General features: G+C 39.8%; 1 protein-coding gene across 4 annotated transcripts in view; it reads right to left on the bottom strand.

Annotated features, from left to right (window-relative positions):
- TNRC6B (trinucleotide repeat containing adaptor 6B) overlaps positions 1 to 15,706 on the bottom strand; it is a 246,682-nt gene that overhangs the window by 52,795 nt on the left and 178,181 nt on the right. For all 4 annotated transcript variants that reach the window (XM_068560730.1, XM_068560733.1, XM_068560732.1 and 1 more), the window contains 2 exons: positions 8,217 to 8,238; positions 1,431 to 1,769 (listed from right to left, as the gene is read on the bottom strand). In XM_068560730.1, coding sequence (XP_068416831.1) covers positions 1,431 to 1,769; positions 8,217 to 8,238 — 361 coding nt within the window. The remainder of the gene's footprint in view (positions 1 to 1,430; positions 1,770 to 8,216; positions 8,239 to 15,706) is intronic.

Here is a 15,706-nt window from a genome sequence, read left to right as displayed (position 1 = left end):
GGAACCGCTGCTCAGTAAACATCTACTGAATGAGGAATGCCCACCCAGCTAGATGCCAGGGGCAGACAAGCATGAATCAGTTTGTATGCCCAAGGAACTTGATAAAATAGTCTGGCTCAGCACATATTTGATGGAATTTACTGTATTTGGTGGGGGGAAAAATGACCTGTTTTTAGCCCAATAATTTCTAAACTTATTCCTTTCACCAAAGAGCTTTAAATCAATACGACGTTGAAAAAAAACTATTACATAGAGCCATATAAAAAATAAGGAAGCAGAGAATCTCAAACTCTTGAGATCAGGGCCTCCTTGGTTTTAAGAATGTAAACAGGAGACTGACTCACACTGGACCCATGTCGACGTCCAGGCCTGGCTACACTCAGCTGCTGAAGTGCCCGGCACAACCGCTCCCTCACACTTCCCTTTGCAGCTGGTTACGAGGGGCCAGGAAGGAAGGGCCAGGAGGCCTTTCCCTCCCTGATTTGGGCCTGGCCTGACAGCCACCACAAGAAGCCTCCTATACAGGGCTTATCTCTGTATGAAGCCTGTGTCGCCGCGAGCTTTCTTTCCATCTTCGCTTGGCACACAAGATGGTAACAGAATTTTCTAGGCAATTCTACGTTCAAATCAGAACTAGAATAAAGTGTCCTGTCATTAACAACCACCAGCTCATTGTCCTTGCCAACGCCTGATGGTCTTCAAGCTCTGAATTTTAATATAGTCTCAAAAAATATTTTAAGAATACGTGGAAATCTGTTAACAAGCTTTAAAAAAAAAAAGGGGGGGATGGTATCTGGAAGTTCTTTACTGTTAGCTGTCTAGTATTCATCTATTAAAAACTCTCAAAACTTCCAGTAGGACCCTTCAGCTAAAGATCCCTTATATCTACATACAGTTTTTAACAAAGCTCAAAATCCAGGGCTCTCTAAAGAAATACTGATTTTAAAAATCTAATAAAAGAATGGTATTATGTGGGATCCTCCCAAGATTCTACATTATCATCTAAGAGACCATTCTCTCTATTCTCCCAGCATTCCAGGAACGTAAACACGGGAGTCTGAGATTCAGAACCAGCCTCTGCACTCGCCTCACTTCCAGTCGCCCCCTGAGCACACACCTGTGGGGGAAGCTGGGACTATGGAGGCTCGAACTGTAATGCTCTTGTCTGAGGAGGAAAAAAGGTCCCAAAGAGAGAGGAAAAACAGCAGTGACATTAGACGCTCAGGCCAAGACCACGCACTCACTGGACACCAAAACCCAGTTTCAGGAGAGAAATGCTGGTACGCATCTCACACTGGGCTCCTCCCCCATCTTTTGAGTAACCCCAAGCGTCTATATAATTAACGTGGACTTGACATGGGCAACACAAGCGACATGCTCACTCCCTGCAGCCGCCGTGCCTCCCGTTCACCTGCGTGAGGCTCGCTCACCTGGTGCGGTCCCACCCTCGCTCTGCAGCAGCGCTCCTGTCACTTGTGCGTTGGGGTTTGCTCCGGGCGCTGTGGAGGGAGGAGGCCCCGCCCCGCCCCCGAGGAGCATGCAGGACGGTGGAGGAGGCTGCCCACGCTTTAGTAACACTTTGTGGTCCTGCTGGCAACGGAATCGCGGCGGCACCTCCCGAGGCATGTAGCGGGCGGCGCTTGGCGGTTGTCCGTTCGGCACTGCCACCCTTTTGGCATTGTTGCCACCATTGACTGGTGGCGATGGAGAGCTGCCAATCGGGCTGGCGGCCGTTGGTTGGCTTAAACTTGGTTTCGTCACTTCGGGCACTGAAAGAGAGAGATTGGGAAACAGCCTTTGAGATCAAATGCATTTTTCTGAAGATTATTTTTAAGAAAGCTTCCATGAGACCAATTCTAATAAGACAACTCTTCTTTCACCCAACTCTGAGGGACATAGTCTTTCCGGATTCTCCAGCATCTTCAGTTTACCGAAGGTAGGGGGTAAGGGCAGCGAGTGATGGTGACAAGGATTCAAAGACTGCGGTATCATGGAATTACATTCCATTAACTAAGGAGGAGAGGGGAGCAAGCACCATTAACTCCCCTAAATCAATAGTGGAACAACCTGAAGGGCTGCCCAGAAGGTCTAAGGATGCATACAAACCCCACACAAAACCCATGGCAAAGGTTCAAGGCTCTCAGCCCAAGGACCCTTTTCCTTCATCCACATTCTGAAAGACTGGCCTCTGAGAAAATTTCCCCCAAATCCCTGGACTAGGTAGGCTACGCACCCTTCATTCGGGCTCCTGGAACATGCTGTCCATCTCTGTACCACTGAATGAACCGGTTATATTGACATTCTCCATTTACAGACCCTTCTCCTCACCATGCCAGAAGTTCCTCAATGGCAGGAACCCATCTTTCATCTTTTTTTCTTAGGGCCTGGCACAGAGTAGACCCCTACAGGGAACCCCAGGCCTAGAGAATCACAAAATCAACTTGGTTTTGGTTTCTACAGCCACCTGAACTCAAAGACTCTTGGCACTCTGTGTAAACATTAGAAATGTTATCTTTTTGCTTTTGTCCAAAAAAAAAAAAAAAAAAAAAAAAAAAATTAAGTGGACCTTGTGTGTGTGTTTTTCAACTGTTCATTTAAAATAAAAATTTCAAAATGTAGCTAGTTTTCCTATTTACTTTAAATACTTAAGGTTTTCCCTCACTTTTACAATGGCAAACAGGAAGTACTGGAACACTGAGACGACTGTGCAGCTCTGCAGGACCCCTTGGCTTCCCCTCAACCCTACAGAGAATGTTCCGCTGGATCTGCACCTCCCTTGCTTCATCTTACCAAAAGACTGCCACCCTTTCCAAGAAAATCCACCTGGTAAATACAGGCTGGCAGCAATACAGAAACAATCATTGAGACTGGTAATTCAGATGATTCTGAGGCCCAAATCCTTGACACCCAGAGTCATGTTAGGGCCAGCCCTGGTGGCAGTATTGCTCTAACTGCTGAAATGATGCTGGGCCAGCATGTTGCTCATTGAACTGGCTCCTTTATGAGGAGAGAGATACATCATCAGAAACCAGGGGGCCCAATCTATACCCACTGGACATTGGTGAGTACTGTGAGTAACAGGAAAAAAAAGAGTAGGAGCCTGAACTAACGGCAAAGCAATGCTTGGGTCTAACCTTAGCCAATCATGAGGCAGTTCTGGGCCTCCTAGTAAGGAAGGGAGGTCAGAGGATAAATGAATGAATGAATGAATAAATAATAAACATACTTCTTAAGAAAATAAATTGGTCATTATCTAATATTATTAATATAGTACCCTTTGCATGACTTATTAACAGCCAGTGGATAAATAACTGATAAATGAATGAATAAAGATGAATTATTTAATGATTCATTTTCTATCTGTGCCTGGAGGATTCCGTAGCACATGGCATTCCCAATCCCTTTTCCTCTTATTATGAGAATAAACAAGAAGCTGACAAAGGCTGGCGGGATTCTTCCCAACTAGCTTTTAGGATAGAAGGAGTTATGCTTCTGCAAGGCTACCCTTCTATAAGAGGGCTAGAACCTCCACTTTAAGGTAACCAGGTTTGTTACATGCCTTCCCTCACTTCTCTAAAATAGAGTAAGACATGGTAAGGAGAGTCTACAGAGCTGAGATCTGAACATCAGTTCGACTAACTTTACGACATTCATAGCATAACCAAAGAAATGTGGTGGGTACTGTGTATTGTGCAAGATTCCCTGCAAAAGCTCCTCAAGGCATTTTCCCACCGTCACATCAGAGGTAGAATGGATCATAAACGATGAAGTCATTATAAAACAGGAGCACCGCTTGACCACTCTCCTTGCAACATGGTGCTCTATTCTGGGAGATTAGCCATTCAAAACTCTAGGACATAGTCAGAAAAAGCCTGCCTGTGCTACATGTTAAGAGCAAACTGTCTCAGGACTTGAATGAATTCTTATTCTGTTTTTTTTTTTAAATTACACCTTTCTGTAAATTCAAGAATTTTCAACATTTAAAAGCCAGTCACAACTCTAGGCACTAACTGGAGAGCAGTGCAGCTGTTGGGCAGGACGCCCAATCCGACCTGCTTCCAGAAGTCCAACTAGAGACATCAGAATCAGTGCGTGTGCCACGTCATGCTCCAGAAAGTCAGGCGGTAACAGAGGAGAGGGAAATTATGATTAAGTCTGAATTACTTTTTGGGCCCTCTCTCTTCTCTTCTGAACCTCAGTGATCTTAACAGCTTGTGGTGCAAATATTTCTAAAGATGAGCTGCTCAGAATAAGGGCACAGCTTCTTATTTTCCAGAGAGAAAGTCCGTGGCTTAAACATGATCTCTGCATCAGGGAAATAAAGATGTGAAAAATGCTGGGTATCCTATTTTCTAATTTCCATTCGTTTACCACCAAGAGCCATTTACTTACTCTAATGATTGAATCTTTTCCCCTTCCCTGCTGCCATTATTTAATACCATTCTCATCTTACAGCCTGAACTTCTAATTGCCTCTATTTCTGAAAAACTTCAATAAGATTCTTTTTCAGATAAAAGTATTCTTTAAGAAAATTCCGATACGGATAGGACCAATACAAACTATTTTCTTTAAACACCTTTTTGTTTTGGTTTTTTAATTAATTTTTATTCTTTAAATACCTTGATGGTACCAAACATCAAAAACAAACAAATAAACAAAAACAAACAAACAAAAAACCCTTCTAGAAATGTTTTAAAAGTAGTAGTTAAAATACAAACAAGCTCTAGAGAAGACATTATTTTAGACTGAAAATTTTCTTGGTGAATAATAATGAGTTACAATGCAATACAAAAAAATCTCAAAGATTGATGACACACAGAGTGGCTGACACACACTCAACACTGTTCGGTAACCTCTAAGCACTGCCTCCATTTCTTTACCTTCCACTCACTCCCCATACTCAATGTACACTGGCCTTTGTCCAGACTGTCTCCCTGGAAGCTTCTCTCCTCATTAAACCACTAGTGATTTCGTTGTCATTCTAATGGGCACTAGCTGGACCTCGGGGGAAGAAAGCCTACCTCAAACGTTAATCAATTAGAGTAGACCCAAGGTTATTCAGTGCACGCAGCACCATGCACCCACTGTAATGTGACTTCTGGAATGGACTCAAAAGCCAGAGTTGTGGTCACTGTACAACAGTGGTCCATCTCCTCAGGTATGCTGATGGGAAAGTGCTGTTTCTCTGCTGTGTCCAAACTGGGTAAAGGTTATGAATTACTGCTTTGGACAGCAATATCTAAAAATTTTAATTTATATTGAGCTGGAAGCTTTTCCCTGTTGCTTTGACTCACCAACAGACATTTACCAAGGAACTGCTAAGTGTCAGGCACCAGAGTTCTTCAAATCCTTGAAGACAGTTACCAGAGCTTCCCCATGTGGGAAGCATTCCTTGGGAGTTAAACACTTCCCACCCCCTTCCAGTATTTAACCCTCCCCGAGGTGACACAGGTTCAAATTCCTTAACCATTCTGGCCCAAACTCCTCATGGTCCATAGAGGTTGATCTCCGTCCCTTTGCATAGAGTGGTGCCCATTATAGGAACTGTAAATCCCTGCCTAGATACTGTATTTCTAGTAATGTAGCTTAAGGTCACGTTAGTTTCTACAAATCGGTTATCTCATACTGATAACTTCCATTAAGCCAACTGTCACCCTAAGATCTAACATCTTTTTAACAACGCTAAATGGTTACGTCCAAACTCTTCCGTTACACAGTCTATTTCTTCAATCCTAATCATACCCTTCCATCCCTGTTAAATCTGGTCTGTTACATCATTCCCACAAACTTTTCCAATTCCAAGACCAATATCCAACAAAGGAGGAGATCAGCTTCTACCTTAAGTGCCTTTTAGTTATTTGCTACTTGAGTAGCAGGCCCAGCTCTGGCCCATGTCTTCACCTAACCTCCACTTGAAAGCCCTGTCCTGTTTTCTCCAAAATTCTCACTTTTTTTAAATGATGAAAAATAAAGAAAATATGCTGAATTTACTTTTTCTCTGAAATACGGACAAACCTTACTTCAGTCCTCTGTACAACCAGAGACTTGGCACCGACACAGTCTTTTTTTTATATAGGGTCTGTTGGGGAAAGAGAGGTGGATTCAGAGTTAAGGGGAGGCTGCCTGAGGAAGGCACCATCTTTGGGAAGGGGACTAGGACCCAGAAACATCAGCTGAGGGAAGAAGAATGGGATTTAGGCAGGCTCTTGGGAACAAAGATGAAGATGTGGCTGTAAAACGGGATAAAAAAGGTAGAAAGATCAGGGCCTCCTTCTCCTTACGGTCTAACATACCTCAGGGATAATTTTTATTCCCCAGTTCTAACAATTAAATCCCTTATGAGACCCAAAGCAGGCTCTCAGCTCACTTCAGGATTATTTTAATTTTTGAGTGGGAGGGTGGTGGTGATAGGGGGGTATGGAAACTGTGAAACTGTATTCCATTTTATGGTAGGTATGAGAAAAACCCTAAATGGAGGGAAACTTTGGTAGTAAGTAAAAAAGAAAGTTTAATTTTTAAGGCTTTGGCAGAGAAAAGAGGAATGTGATTCTGAGAAGAGACCTAGTACAAATAAAAAAAAAGAAAGAAAAATCTAACAGATTTTCAGTTTTCCAATAGAAATACCACTTAACATACAGAGCAGCTTGTTTTGACAGCTCAACTGGTCCTTGGCGTCACAAGTATTAAGAACTGTGGCCAGGCCCAGGAACCCAACCACTGTGTTCCAGCGACCACAGGGTCTGGATTTTTCAGGAAAATGCCAATTTTCTCATCTGTTGCCCTCATAAATCATCAAAAAGTCCTATAAATATACTTATATGCCAAAATCCTTTCCTAGACAGTATACTGGTTTAGAAAATATGGACACTGTTCTACTATCAAGAATTCTATTTCTATGGTAAAGTATAATTTATATTCCAAACAAGTAATTTATAGAGATACTTCCAAAATAATGCCTACCTCTGGGTTAGGAACTGGCTGGAAGTACAAGGGGGGAACACCGTTCTCTCTAACTAATTAAAATAATTACAGCTAACAGTAGTTTCTCTCAGTTTATTTTATAAATCACTACAAAGTTCCAGACTATATTCTCTTTGAAATGCTTTTTGATTAGAAATATGTGACAGTAATGTCTACTCATCTGAGAATTTGTTTTCCAGAACTAAGTTTCCTAAGAAACTAGTACCATCTTTATTAGTCTTCACTGTGTGACATACTTTGGTCTGGTGGTCCAATAAAACGAAACAAAACAATAAAGAAACCAGTCATTAGAGAACCTCCCATCAAGCCTTGGCCTCTCCATGACCCTTATCTTCCCCCATGTTATCATAATCACATCTGATTCCCTTCATCCAGGGCAGTGGTCCTCAACCTGGGACATATACTGTGGTCACCTGCAGAGCTTCCCTAGATACATCGATCTGCTAGGGCTGTGACCTGGGACCATGAAGGTTTGGGAAGAGACTGGGCTTGCGTATTTTGACAAGTCTATGCAAATGATTCTAGTGCATATGCTAGCAGAGAACAACATATTTAAGTGGGTGAGGTTAGGAGTTACAACACTGGTCTCAAGGAATTAAGTCTCCCATTTTTAAGGAGAACTGACCAGAAGTATGACCACTGATTATGCAAGACTGCATAATCAAAATGAACAAAAGAGAAAGAACTGAATACACGCAGACCATCAGAGGTCGAGAAGGACCTCAGGGACATCTGCTTCTGTTTACAACACATCACAATTTTGTAAGAGGTAAAGTGCATTATCTTTTTTAAAAGCATATTCCAGGCTCTAGTTCAGAAGATAGCGTGAGCATCCTAAATATAGCACTCATTTTCAAACTCAGTGCCTATCATGGATCAAGGTGGTTAACAAGCCTCTGCAGTTCCCATCTGTAAAGTAGGGACCAGTGTGCTGCTTTTGCTACTGTTCTAAGAAAAATTTTGAAAAGGTTCAGTTCAAAATCATGACCTCTTTACTTTCAAAACAAGGTATTACACCGTCTAATCTCTCTTGCCTCCCCAAAAATGTAAGGCCAACTAGAAACACTAAGTACTTTTAATTTGTCATTACTGCTCTTCAGTGACTGCAAACAGCCAACCTTAATTACTCTACACCCACTCTCACGAATCAAGTGGATTGGAGGCTGAGTCAGCAAAGTGTAAAATCTAAACACAAAAGAGCATAAATCTAAAAAGGAAGAAAAAAAAAATCTTACCTTTGGTTTTTTGTTCCGTGACCTGCAAAATAAAGAGACGTAAGTAAATGAGACTTGCTTTCTAATTCTGTATTGTATTGTAAGACTACTTTAATTCTGATATTAGTAATTCAAGGTGTCAGATACATAGGCATACCTAAAATTCAGAAAAAGTCAGTTCAGACATCCTTCTAAAGACAATGGCCATATGTCCAGCTATAACTTACATGACTACCATTACGGAAGATTCTAAAAATTAAGACAAAAAAGCATTCCGCTCTCGTTAAATGAGGTCCTTGCACTGGGAATGCTATTTCCCATTCGGACTGCAATGACTAGAGAAAAGCAAATGGATGAGACCCAGAAACAAAATTAACCACAGAGACAAAAAGATTTACCTATGAGTATGGACTCAAACACTTGACTTCAAATCTAGAAAGCAAAGTTTAAGGGGCCACGCTCAGAGGCATCAGAGATCACGGTAGGAAAGCTGGATTCAAAACCAAGCTATGCCACTTCCTGGCTACGTGATCTCAGTTTTTAATTTATCTTTTGAATGAAGATAATAACAGTATCTCCTTTGCAGAAAAGGATGCTGTAAGGATTAAATCAGATAACCTACACCAATGCTTAATGACTGCTATTATTATCAAAGTTTATAGAAAATAATGTGAAACAGAGAAATATTCAGCAAGATTGAAATATATAAATTTTGAACAAATACAGATTGCTTTGTTGAAAGTATTTCTTTATATAGTAACTAATACATTTCTGGAAGTGATTAACTGAAAAGGTTGGATATGCTGAATATAATAATGGGTTTTTGGAGAGTTTGGAAATGATGACTAGGAGCTGCACGGAAAACTGCTTCTGCTATTAAGAGGGGAAAATAAAGGAGAGCATCTAATTATACGTGCCCTATAATATTTAAGCAAAACCACAAAAGGTCATGAATAAGAAAAATATTCCAAAGGAAATGCACCAAAATTCCAATAGGGGTTAAATCACATTATTGAGATCATGGGTTATTTTGACCCCCTTTTCCCAATTGTTAAATCTTCCAAAAAAGATTTTTATATTAGTTCTCCGACTTCTGTCACAAAAATATTCATATAGAAGAGGTTTAATTATTTGTGGCTGGTAATCATACTAAGTTACTGCTTTGGGTGTTCGTGAAAACATGGTCATCTTTGGAAGGTCTGTCCTGTGGCTAACCAGCCCCTTCAAAACGGATTCCAGCGCACCACTGAGTTAAAACAATCCACTTGGATGACCTCCTGGAGTGTTTCTTACATTCTTGCATTAAAAGACAAGCTAATTCTGCTGTACTGAATCTGTGGTAGGCAGCCTCTTAAAATGAATGTGTTTCCCAGTACTAACTGTTACAGAGCTCAATTCTACTGTATAATTTTCTATAAGCCCCCATATTGAAGAATGAACTGATTTGTATCCACATACCAATTCCTTAAGGCAACTGAAGATTTATATCATTGTAAATACTTCTTACAATGCCATTTGGAAGATCAGTTATACAGGAAGTCACTTCAATGCCTTCCCTAGCTGTAAGCAACAAACCCAACTAATGTCAAATGTGTCTTATAATGTGGGTTCTGTTAAAAGAACTGCCCCCAGACGGTGAAAAGCTGGATGATCAAAACATATGTTCTGCCAACGCTAAACAATGATTCTTTAGCAGCAGCAGCCTAACGAATGTGAGTGAAATCCTTCTCTGACACCTCTCTCATGAGTGAAATCTAACAGTTAACTCAGGGATGGTTCTAGAAAGAGCAAACTGCCATAACCACTGAGCATAATGGAAAAGAAGCTCGTGCTTAATTTCTATGTAGAAATAACTTAATTTAGCTAAATAAAAGTCAGTTCTTCAGGAAAATTATGTTGCCAGCATCCATTCTTGACCATTCACTTATTTTTTTAATACATTTATTTATTTATTTATTTATTTATGGCTGTGTTGGGTCTTCGTTGCTGCGAGTGGGGGCTACTCTTCGTTGTGGTGCACGGGCTTCTCACTGCGGTGGCTTCCCTTATTGTGGAGCATGGGCTCTAGGCACACAGGCTTTAGTAGTTGCAGCACACAGGCTCTAGAGCGCAGGCTCAGTACTTGTGGCGCACGGGCTTAGTTGCTCCACAGCATGTCGGATCTTCCCAGACCAGGGACCGAACCCATGTCCCCTGCATTGGTAGGCGGATTCTTAACCACTGTGCAACCAGGGAAGTCCCGACCATTCACTTATTTTTTTTTTTTTTTTTTAAACATCTTTATCAGAATATAATTGCTCTACAGTGTTGTGCTAGTTTCTGCTGTATAAAAAAGTGAATCAGCAATATGCATTCGTATATCCCCATATCCCCTCCCTCTTGCATCTCCCTCCCACCCTCCTTATCCCACCCCTCTAGGTGGTCGCAAAGCACCGAGCTGATCTCCCTGTGCCATGCAGCTGCTTCTCACTAGCTATCTATTTTACATTTGGTACTGTATATATGTCAATGCTACTCTCTCACTTCGTCCCAGTTTACCCTTCTCCCTCCCCGTGTCCTCAAGTCCATTCACTACGTCTGTGTCTTTATTCCTGTCCTGCCCCTAGGTTCATCAGAACCTTTTTTTTTTTTTTTTAAGATTCCATATATATGTGTTAGCATACGGTATTTGTTTTTCTCTTTCTGACTTACTTCACTCTGTATGACAGACTCTAGGTCCAGCCACCTCACTACAAATAACTCAATTTCGTTTCTTTTTATGGCTGAGTAATATTCCATTGTATATATGTGCCACATCTTCTTTATCCATTCATCTGTCGATGGACACTTAGGTTGCTTCCATGTCCTGGCTACTGTAAACAGTGCTGCAATGAACACTGTGGTACATGATTCTTTTTGAATTATGGTTTTCTCAGGGTATATGCCCAGTAGTGGGATTGCTTGGTCATATGGTAGTTCTATTTTTAGTTTTTTAAGGAACCTCCATACTGTTCTCCATAGTGGCTGTATCAATTTACATTCCCACCAACAGTGCAAGAGGGTTCCCTTTTCTTCACAACCTTGCCAGCATTTATTCTTTGTAGATTTTTTTGATGATGGCATTCTGACCGGTGTGAGGTGATAGCTCATTGTAGTGTTGATTTGCATTTCTCTAATGATTAGTGATGTTGAACATCTTTTCATGTGTTTGTTGGCAATCTGTATATCTTCTTTGGAGAAATGTCTGTTTAGGTCTTCTGCCCATTTTTGCATTGGGTTGTTTGTTTTTTTGATATTGAGCTGCATGAGCTGCTTGTATATTTTGGAGATTAATCCTTTGTTGGTTGCTTCGTTTGCAAATATTTTCTCCCATTCTGAGGGTTGTCTTTTCGTCTTGCTTATGGTTTCTTTTGCTGTGCAAAAGCTTTTAAGTTTCATTAGGTCCCATTTGTTTATTTTTGTTTTTATTTCCATTTCTCTAGGAGGTGGGCCAAAAAGGATCTTGCTGTGATGTATGTCACGGAGTGTTCTGCCTATGTTTTCCTCTAAGAGTTTTATAGTGTTTGGCCTTACATTTAGGTCTTCAATCCATTTTGAGTTTATTTTTGTGTATGGTGTTAGGGAGTGTTCTAATTTCATTCTTTTACATGTAGCTGTCCAGTTTTCCCAACACCACTTATTGAAGAGGCTGTCTTTTCCCCATTGTATATTCTTGCCTCCTTTGTCAAAGATAAGGTGACCATAGGCGTGTGGGTTTATCTCTGGGCTTTCTATCCTGTTCCATTGATCTATATTTCTGTTTCTGTGCCAGTACCATACTTTCTTGATTACTGTAGCTGTGTAGTATAGTCTGAAGTCAGGGAGCCTGATTCCTCCAGCTCCGTTTTTCTTTCTCAAGATTGTTTTGGCTATTCGCAGTCTTTTGTGTTTCCATACAAATTGTGAAATTTTTTGTTCTAGTTCTGTGAAAAATGCCACTGGTAGTTTGATAGGGATTGCACTGAATTTGTACATTGCTTTGGATAGTATAGTCATTTTCACAATGTTGATTCTTCCAATCCAAGAACATAGTATATCTCTCCATCTGTTTGTATCATCTTTAATTTCTTTCATCAGTGTCTTATAGTTTTCTGCATACAGGTCTGTTGTTTCCTTAGGTAGGTTTATTCCTAGGTATTTTATTCTTTTTGTTGCAATGGTAAATGGGAGTATTTCCTTAATTTCTCTTTCAGATTTTTCATCATTAGTGTATAGGAATGCAAGAGATTTCTGTGCATTAATTTTGTATCCTGCTACTCTACCAAATTCATTGATTAGCTCTAGTAGTTTTCTGGTATCATGTTTAGGATTCTCTACGTATAGTATCATGTCATCTGCAAACAGTGACAGTTCTACTTCTTTTTTTCCGATTTGGATTCCTTTTATTTCTTTTTCTTCTCTGATTGCTGTGGCCAAAACTTCCAAAAGTATGTTGAATAACAGTGGTGAGAGTGGGCAACCTTGTCCTGTTCCTGATCTTAGAGGAAATGGTTTCAGTTTTTCACCATTGAGAATGATGTTGGCTGTGGGTTTGTCATATATGGCCTTTATTCTGTTGATGTAGGTTCCCTCTATGCCTACTTTCTGGAGAGTTTTTATCATAAATGGGTGTTGAATTTTGTCAAAAGCCTTTTCTGCATCTATTGAGATGATCATATGGTTTTTGTCCTTCAATTTGTTAATATGGTTTATCACACTGATTAGTTTGCGTATATTGAAGAATCCTTGCACTCTTAGGATAAACCCCACTTGGTCATGGTGTATGATCTTTTTAATGTGTTGTTGGATTCTGTTTGCTAGTATTTTGTTGAGGATTTTTGCATCTATGTTCATCAGAGATATTGGTCTGTAGTTCTCTTTTTTTTCTGACATCTTTGTCTGGTTTTGGTACCAGGGTGATGGTGGTCTCATAGAATTGAGTTTGGGAGTGTTCCTCCCTCTGCTATATTTTGGAAGAGTTTGAGAAGGATAGGTGTTAGGTCTTCTCTAAATGTTTGATAGAACTTGCCTGTGAAGCTATCTGGTCCTGGGCTTTTGTTTGGTGGAAGATTTTTAATCACAGTTTCAATTTCAGTGCTTGTGAATGGTCTGTTTATATTTTGTTTCTTCCTGGTTCAGTCTCAGAAGGTTGTGCTTTTCTAAGACTTTATCCATTTCTTAGAGGTTGTCCATTTTATTGGCATATAGTTGCTTGTAGTAATCTCTCATGACCCTTTGCATTTCTGCAGTGTCAGCTGTCACTTCCCCGTTTTCATTTCTAATTCTGTTGATTTGAGTCTTTGCCCTTTTTTTCTTGATGCGTCTGGCTAATGGTTTATCAACTTTATCCTCTCAAAGAACCAGCTATTAGTTTTATTGATCTTTGCTGTTGTTTCCTTCATTTCTTTTTCACTTATTTCTGGTCTGATCGTTATGATTTCTTTCCTCCTGCTAACTTTGGAGTTTTTTTGTTCTTCTTTCTCTAGTTGCTTTAGGTGTAAGGTTAGGTTGTTTATTTGAGATGTTTGTTTCTTGAGGTAGGATTGTATTGCTATAAACTTCCCTTTTAGAACTGTTTTTGCTGCATCCTATAGGTTTTGGGTTGTCGTGTTTTCATTGTCATGTGTTTCTAGGTATTTTTTGATTTCCTCTTTGATTTCTTCAGTGATCTCTTGGTTATTTAGTAGTGTACTGTTTAGCCTTCACGCGTTTGTATTTTTTTACAGATTTTTTTCCTGTAATTGATATCTAGTCTCATAGTGTTGTGGTCGGAAAAGATACTTGATACGATTTCAATTTTCTTAAATTTACCAAGGCTTGATTTGTGACCCAAGATATGATCTATCCTGGAGAATGTTCCATGAGCACTTGAGAAGAAAGTGTATTCTGTTGTTTTTGGATGGAATGTCCTATAAATACCAATTAAGTCCATCTTTTTTAATGTATCATTTAAAGCTTGTGTTTCCTTATTTGTTTTCATTTTGGATGATCTGTCCATTGGTGAAAGTGGGGTGTTAAAAGTCCCCTACTATGATTGTGTTACTGTCAATTTCCCCTTTTATGGCTGTTAGCATTTGCCTTATGTATTGAGGTGCTCCTATGTTGGGAACATAAATATTTACAATTGTTATATCTTCTTCTTGGATTGATCCCTGGATCATTATGTAGTGTCCTTCTTTGTCTCTTGTAACAGTCTTTATTTTAAAGTCTATTTTGTCTGATATGAGAATTGCTACTCCAGCTTTCTTTTGATTTCCATTTGCATGGAATATCTTTTTCCATCCCCTCACTTCTAGTCTGTATGTGTCCCTAGGTCTGCCGTGGGTCTCTTGTAGACAGCATATATACGGGTCTTGTTTTTGTATCCATTCAGCCAGTCTATGTCTTTTGGTTGGAGCATCTAATCTATTTACATTTAAGGTAATTATCGATATGTATGTTCCTATTACCATTTTCTTAATTGTTTTGGGTTTGTTATTGTAGGTCTTCTCCTTCTCCTGTGTTTCCTGCCTAGAGAAGTTTCTTTAGCGTTTGTTGTAAAGCTGGTTTGGTGGTGCTGAATTCTCTTAACTTTTGCTTATCTGTAAAGGTTTTAATTTCTCCATTGAATCTGAATGAGATCCTTGCTGGGTAGAGTAATCTTGGTTGTAGGTTTTTCCCTTCCCTCACTTTAAGTATGTCCTGCCACTCCCCTCTGGCTTGCAGGGTTTCTGCTGAAAAATCAGCTGTTAACCTTATGGAGATTCCCTTATATGTTATTTGTTGCTTTTTCTTTGCTGCTTTAAAATTTTTTCTTTGTATTTAGTTTTTGATAGTTTGATTAATATGTGTCTCGGCGTGTTTTCTTTTGGGTTTATCCTGTATGGTACTCTCTGTGCTTCCTGGACTTGATTGACTATTTCCTTTCCCATGTTAGGGAAGTTTTTGACTATAATCTCTTCAAATATTTTCTCAGACCCTTTCTTTTTCTCTTCTTCTTCTGGGACCCCTATAATTTGAATGTTGGTGCATTTAATGTTGTCCCAGAGGTCTCTGAGACTGTCCTCAATTCTTTTCATTCTTTTTTCTTTAATCTGCTCCCTGGCAGTTATTTCCACCATTTTATTTTACAGCTCACTTATCTGTTCTTCTGCCTCAGTTATTCTGTTATTGATTCCTTCTAGAGTATTTTTAATTTCAGTAATTGTGTTGTTCATCACTGTTCGTTTGCTCTTTAGTTCTTCTCGATCCTTGTTAAATGTTTCTTGTATTTTCTCCATTCTGTTTCTGAGATTTTGGATCATCTTTACTATCATTACTCTGAATTCTTTTTCAGGTAGGTTGCCTATTTCGTCTACATTTGGTCTTGCAGGTTTTTACCTTTCTCCTTCGTCTGTAACATATTTTTTTGTCATTTCATTTTTTTTTTTTTTTTTTTTTTTGATGGGTGGTGCTGTATTCCTGTCTTACTGGTTGTTTGGCCTGAGACGTCCAGCACTGGAGTTTGCAGGCAGTGGGATAGTGCTGGGTCTTGG

The sequence above is a fragment of the Eschrichtius robustus genome, chromosome 13 (genome assembly GCF_028021215.1).
Source record: "Eschrichtius robustus isolate mEscRob2 chromosome 13, mEscRob2.pri, whole genome shotgun sequence".
Taxonomy (NCBI): domain Eukaryota; kingdom Metazoa; phylum Chordata; class Mammalia; order Artiodactyla; family Eschrichtiidae; genus Eschrichtius; species Eschrichtius robustus.
Note: the sequence above shows the minus strand (reverse complement) of the source record. Positions and strands in the feature narration are given on the sequence as shown.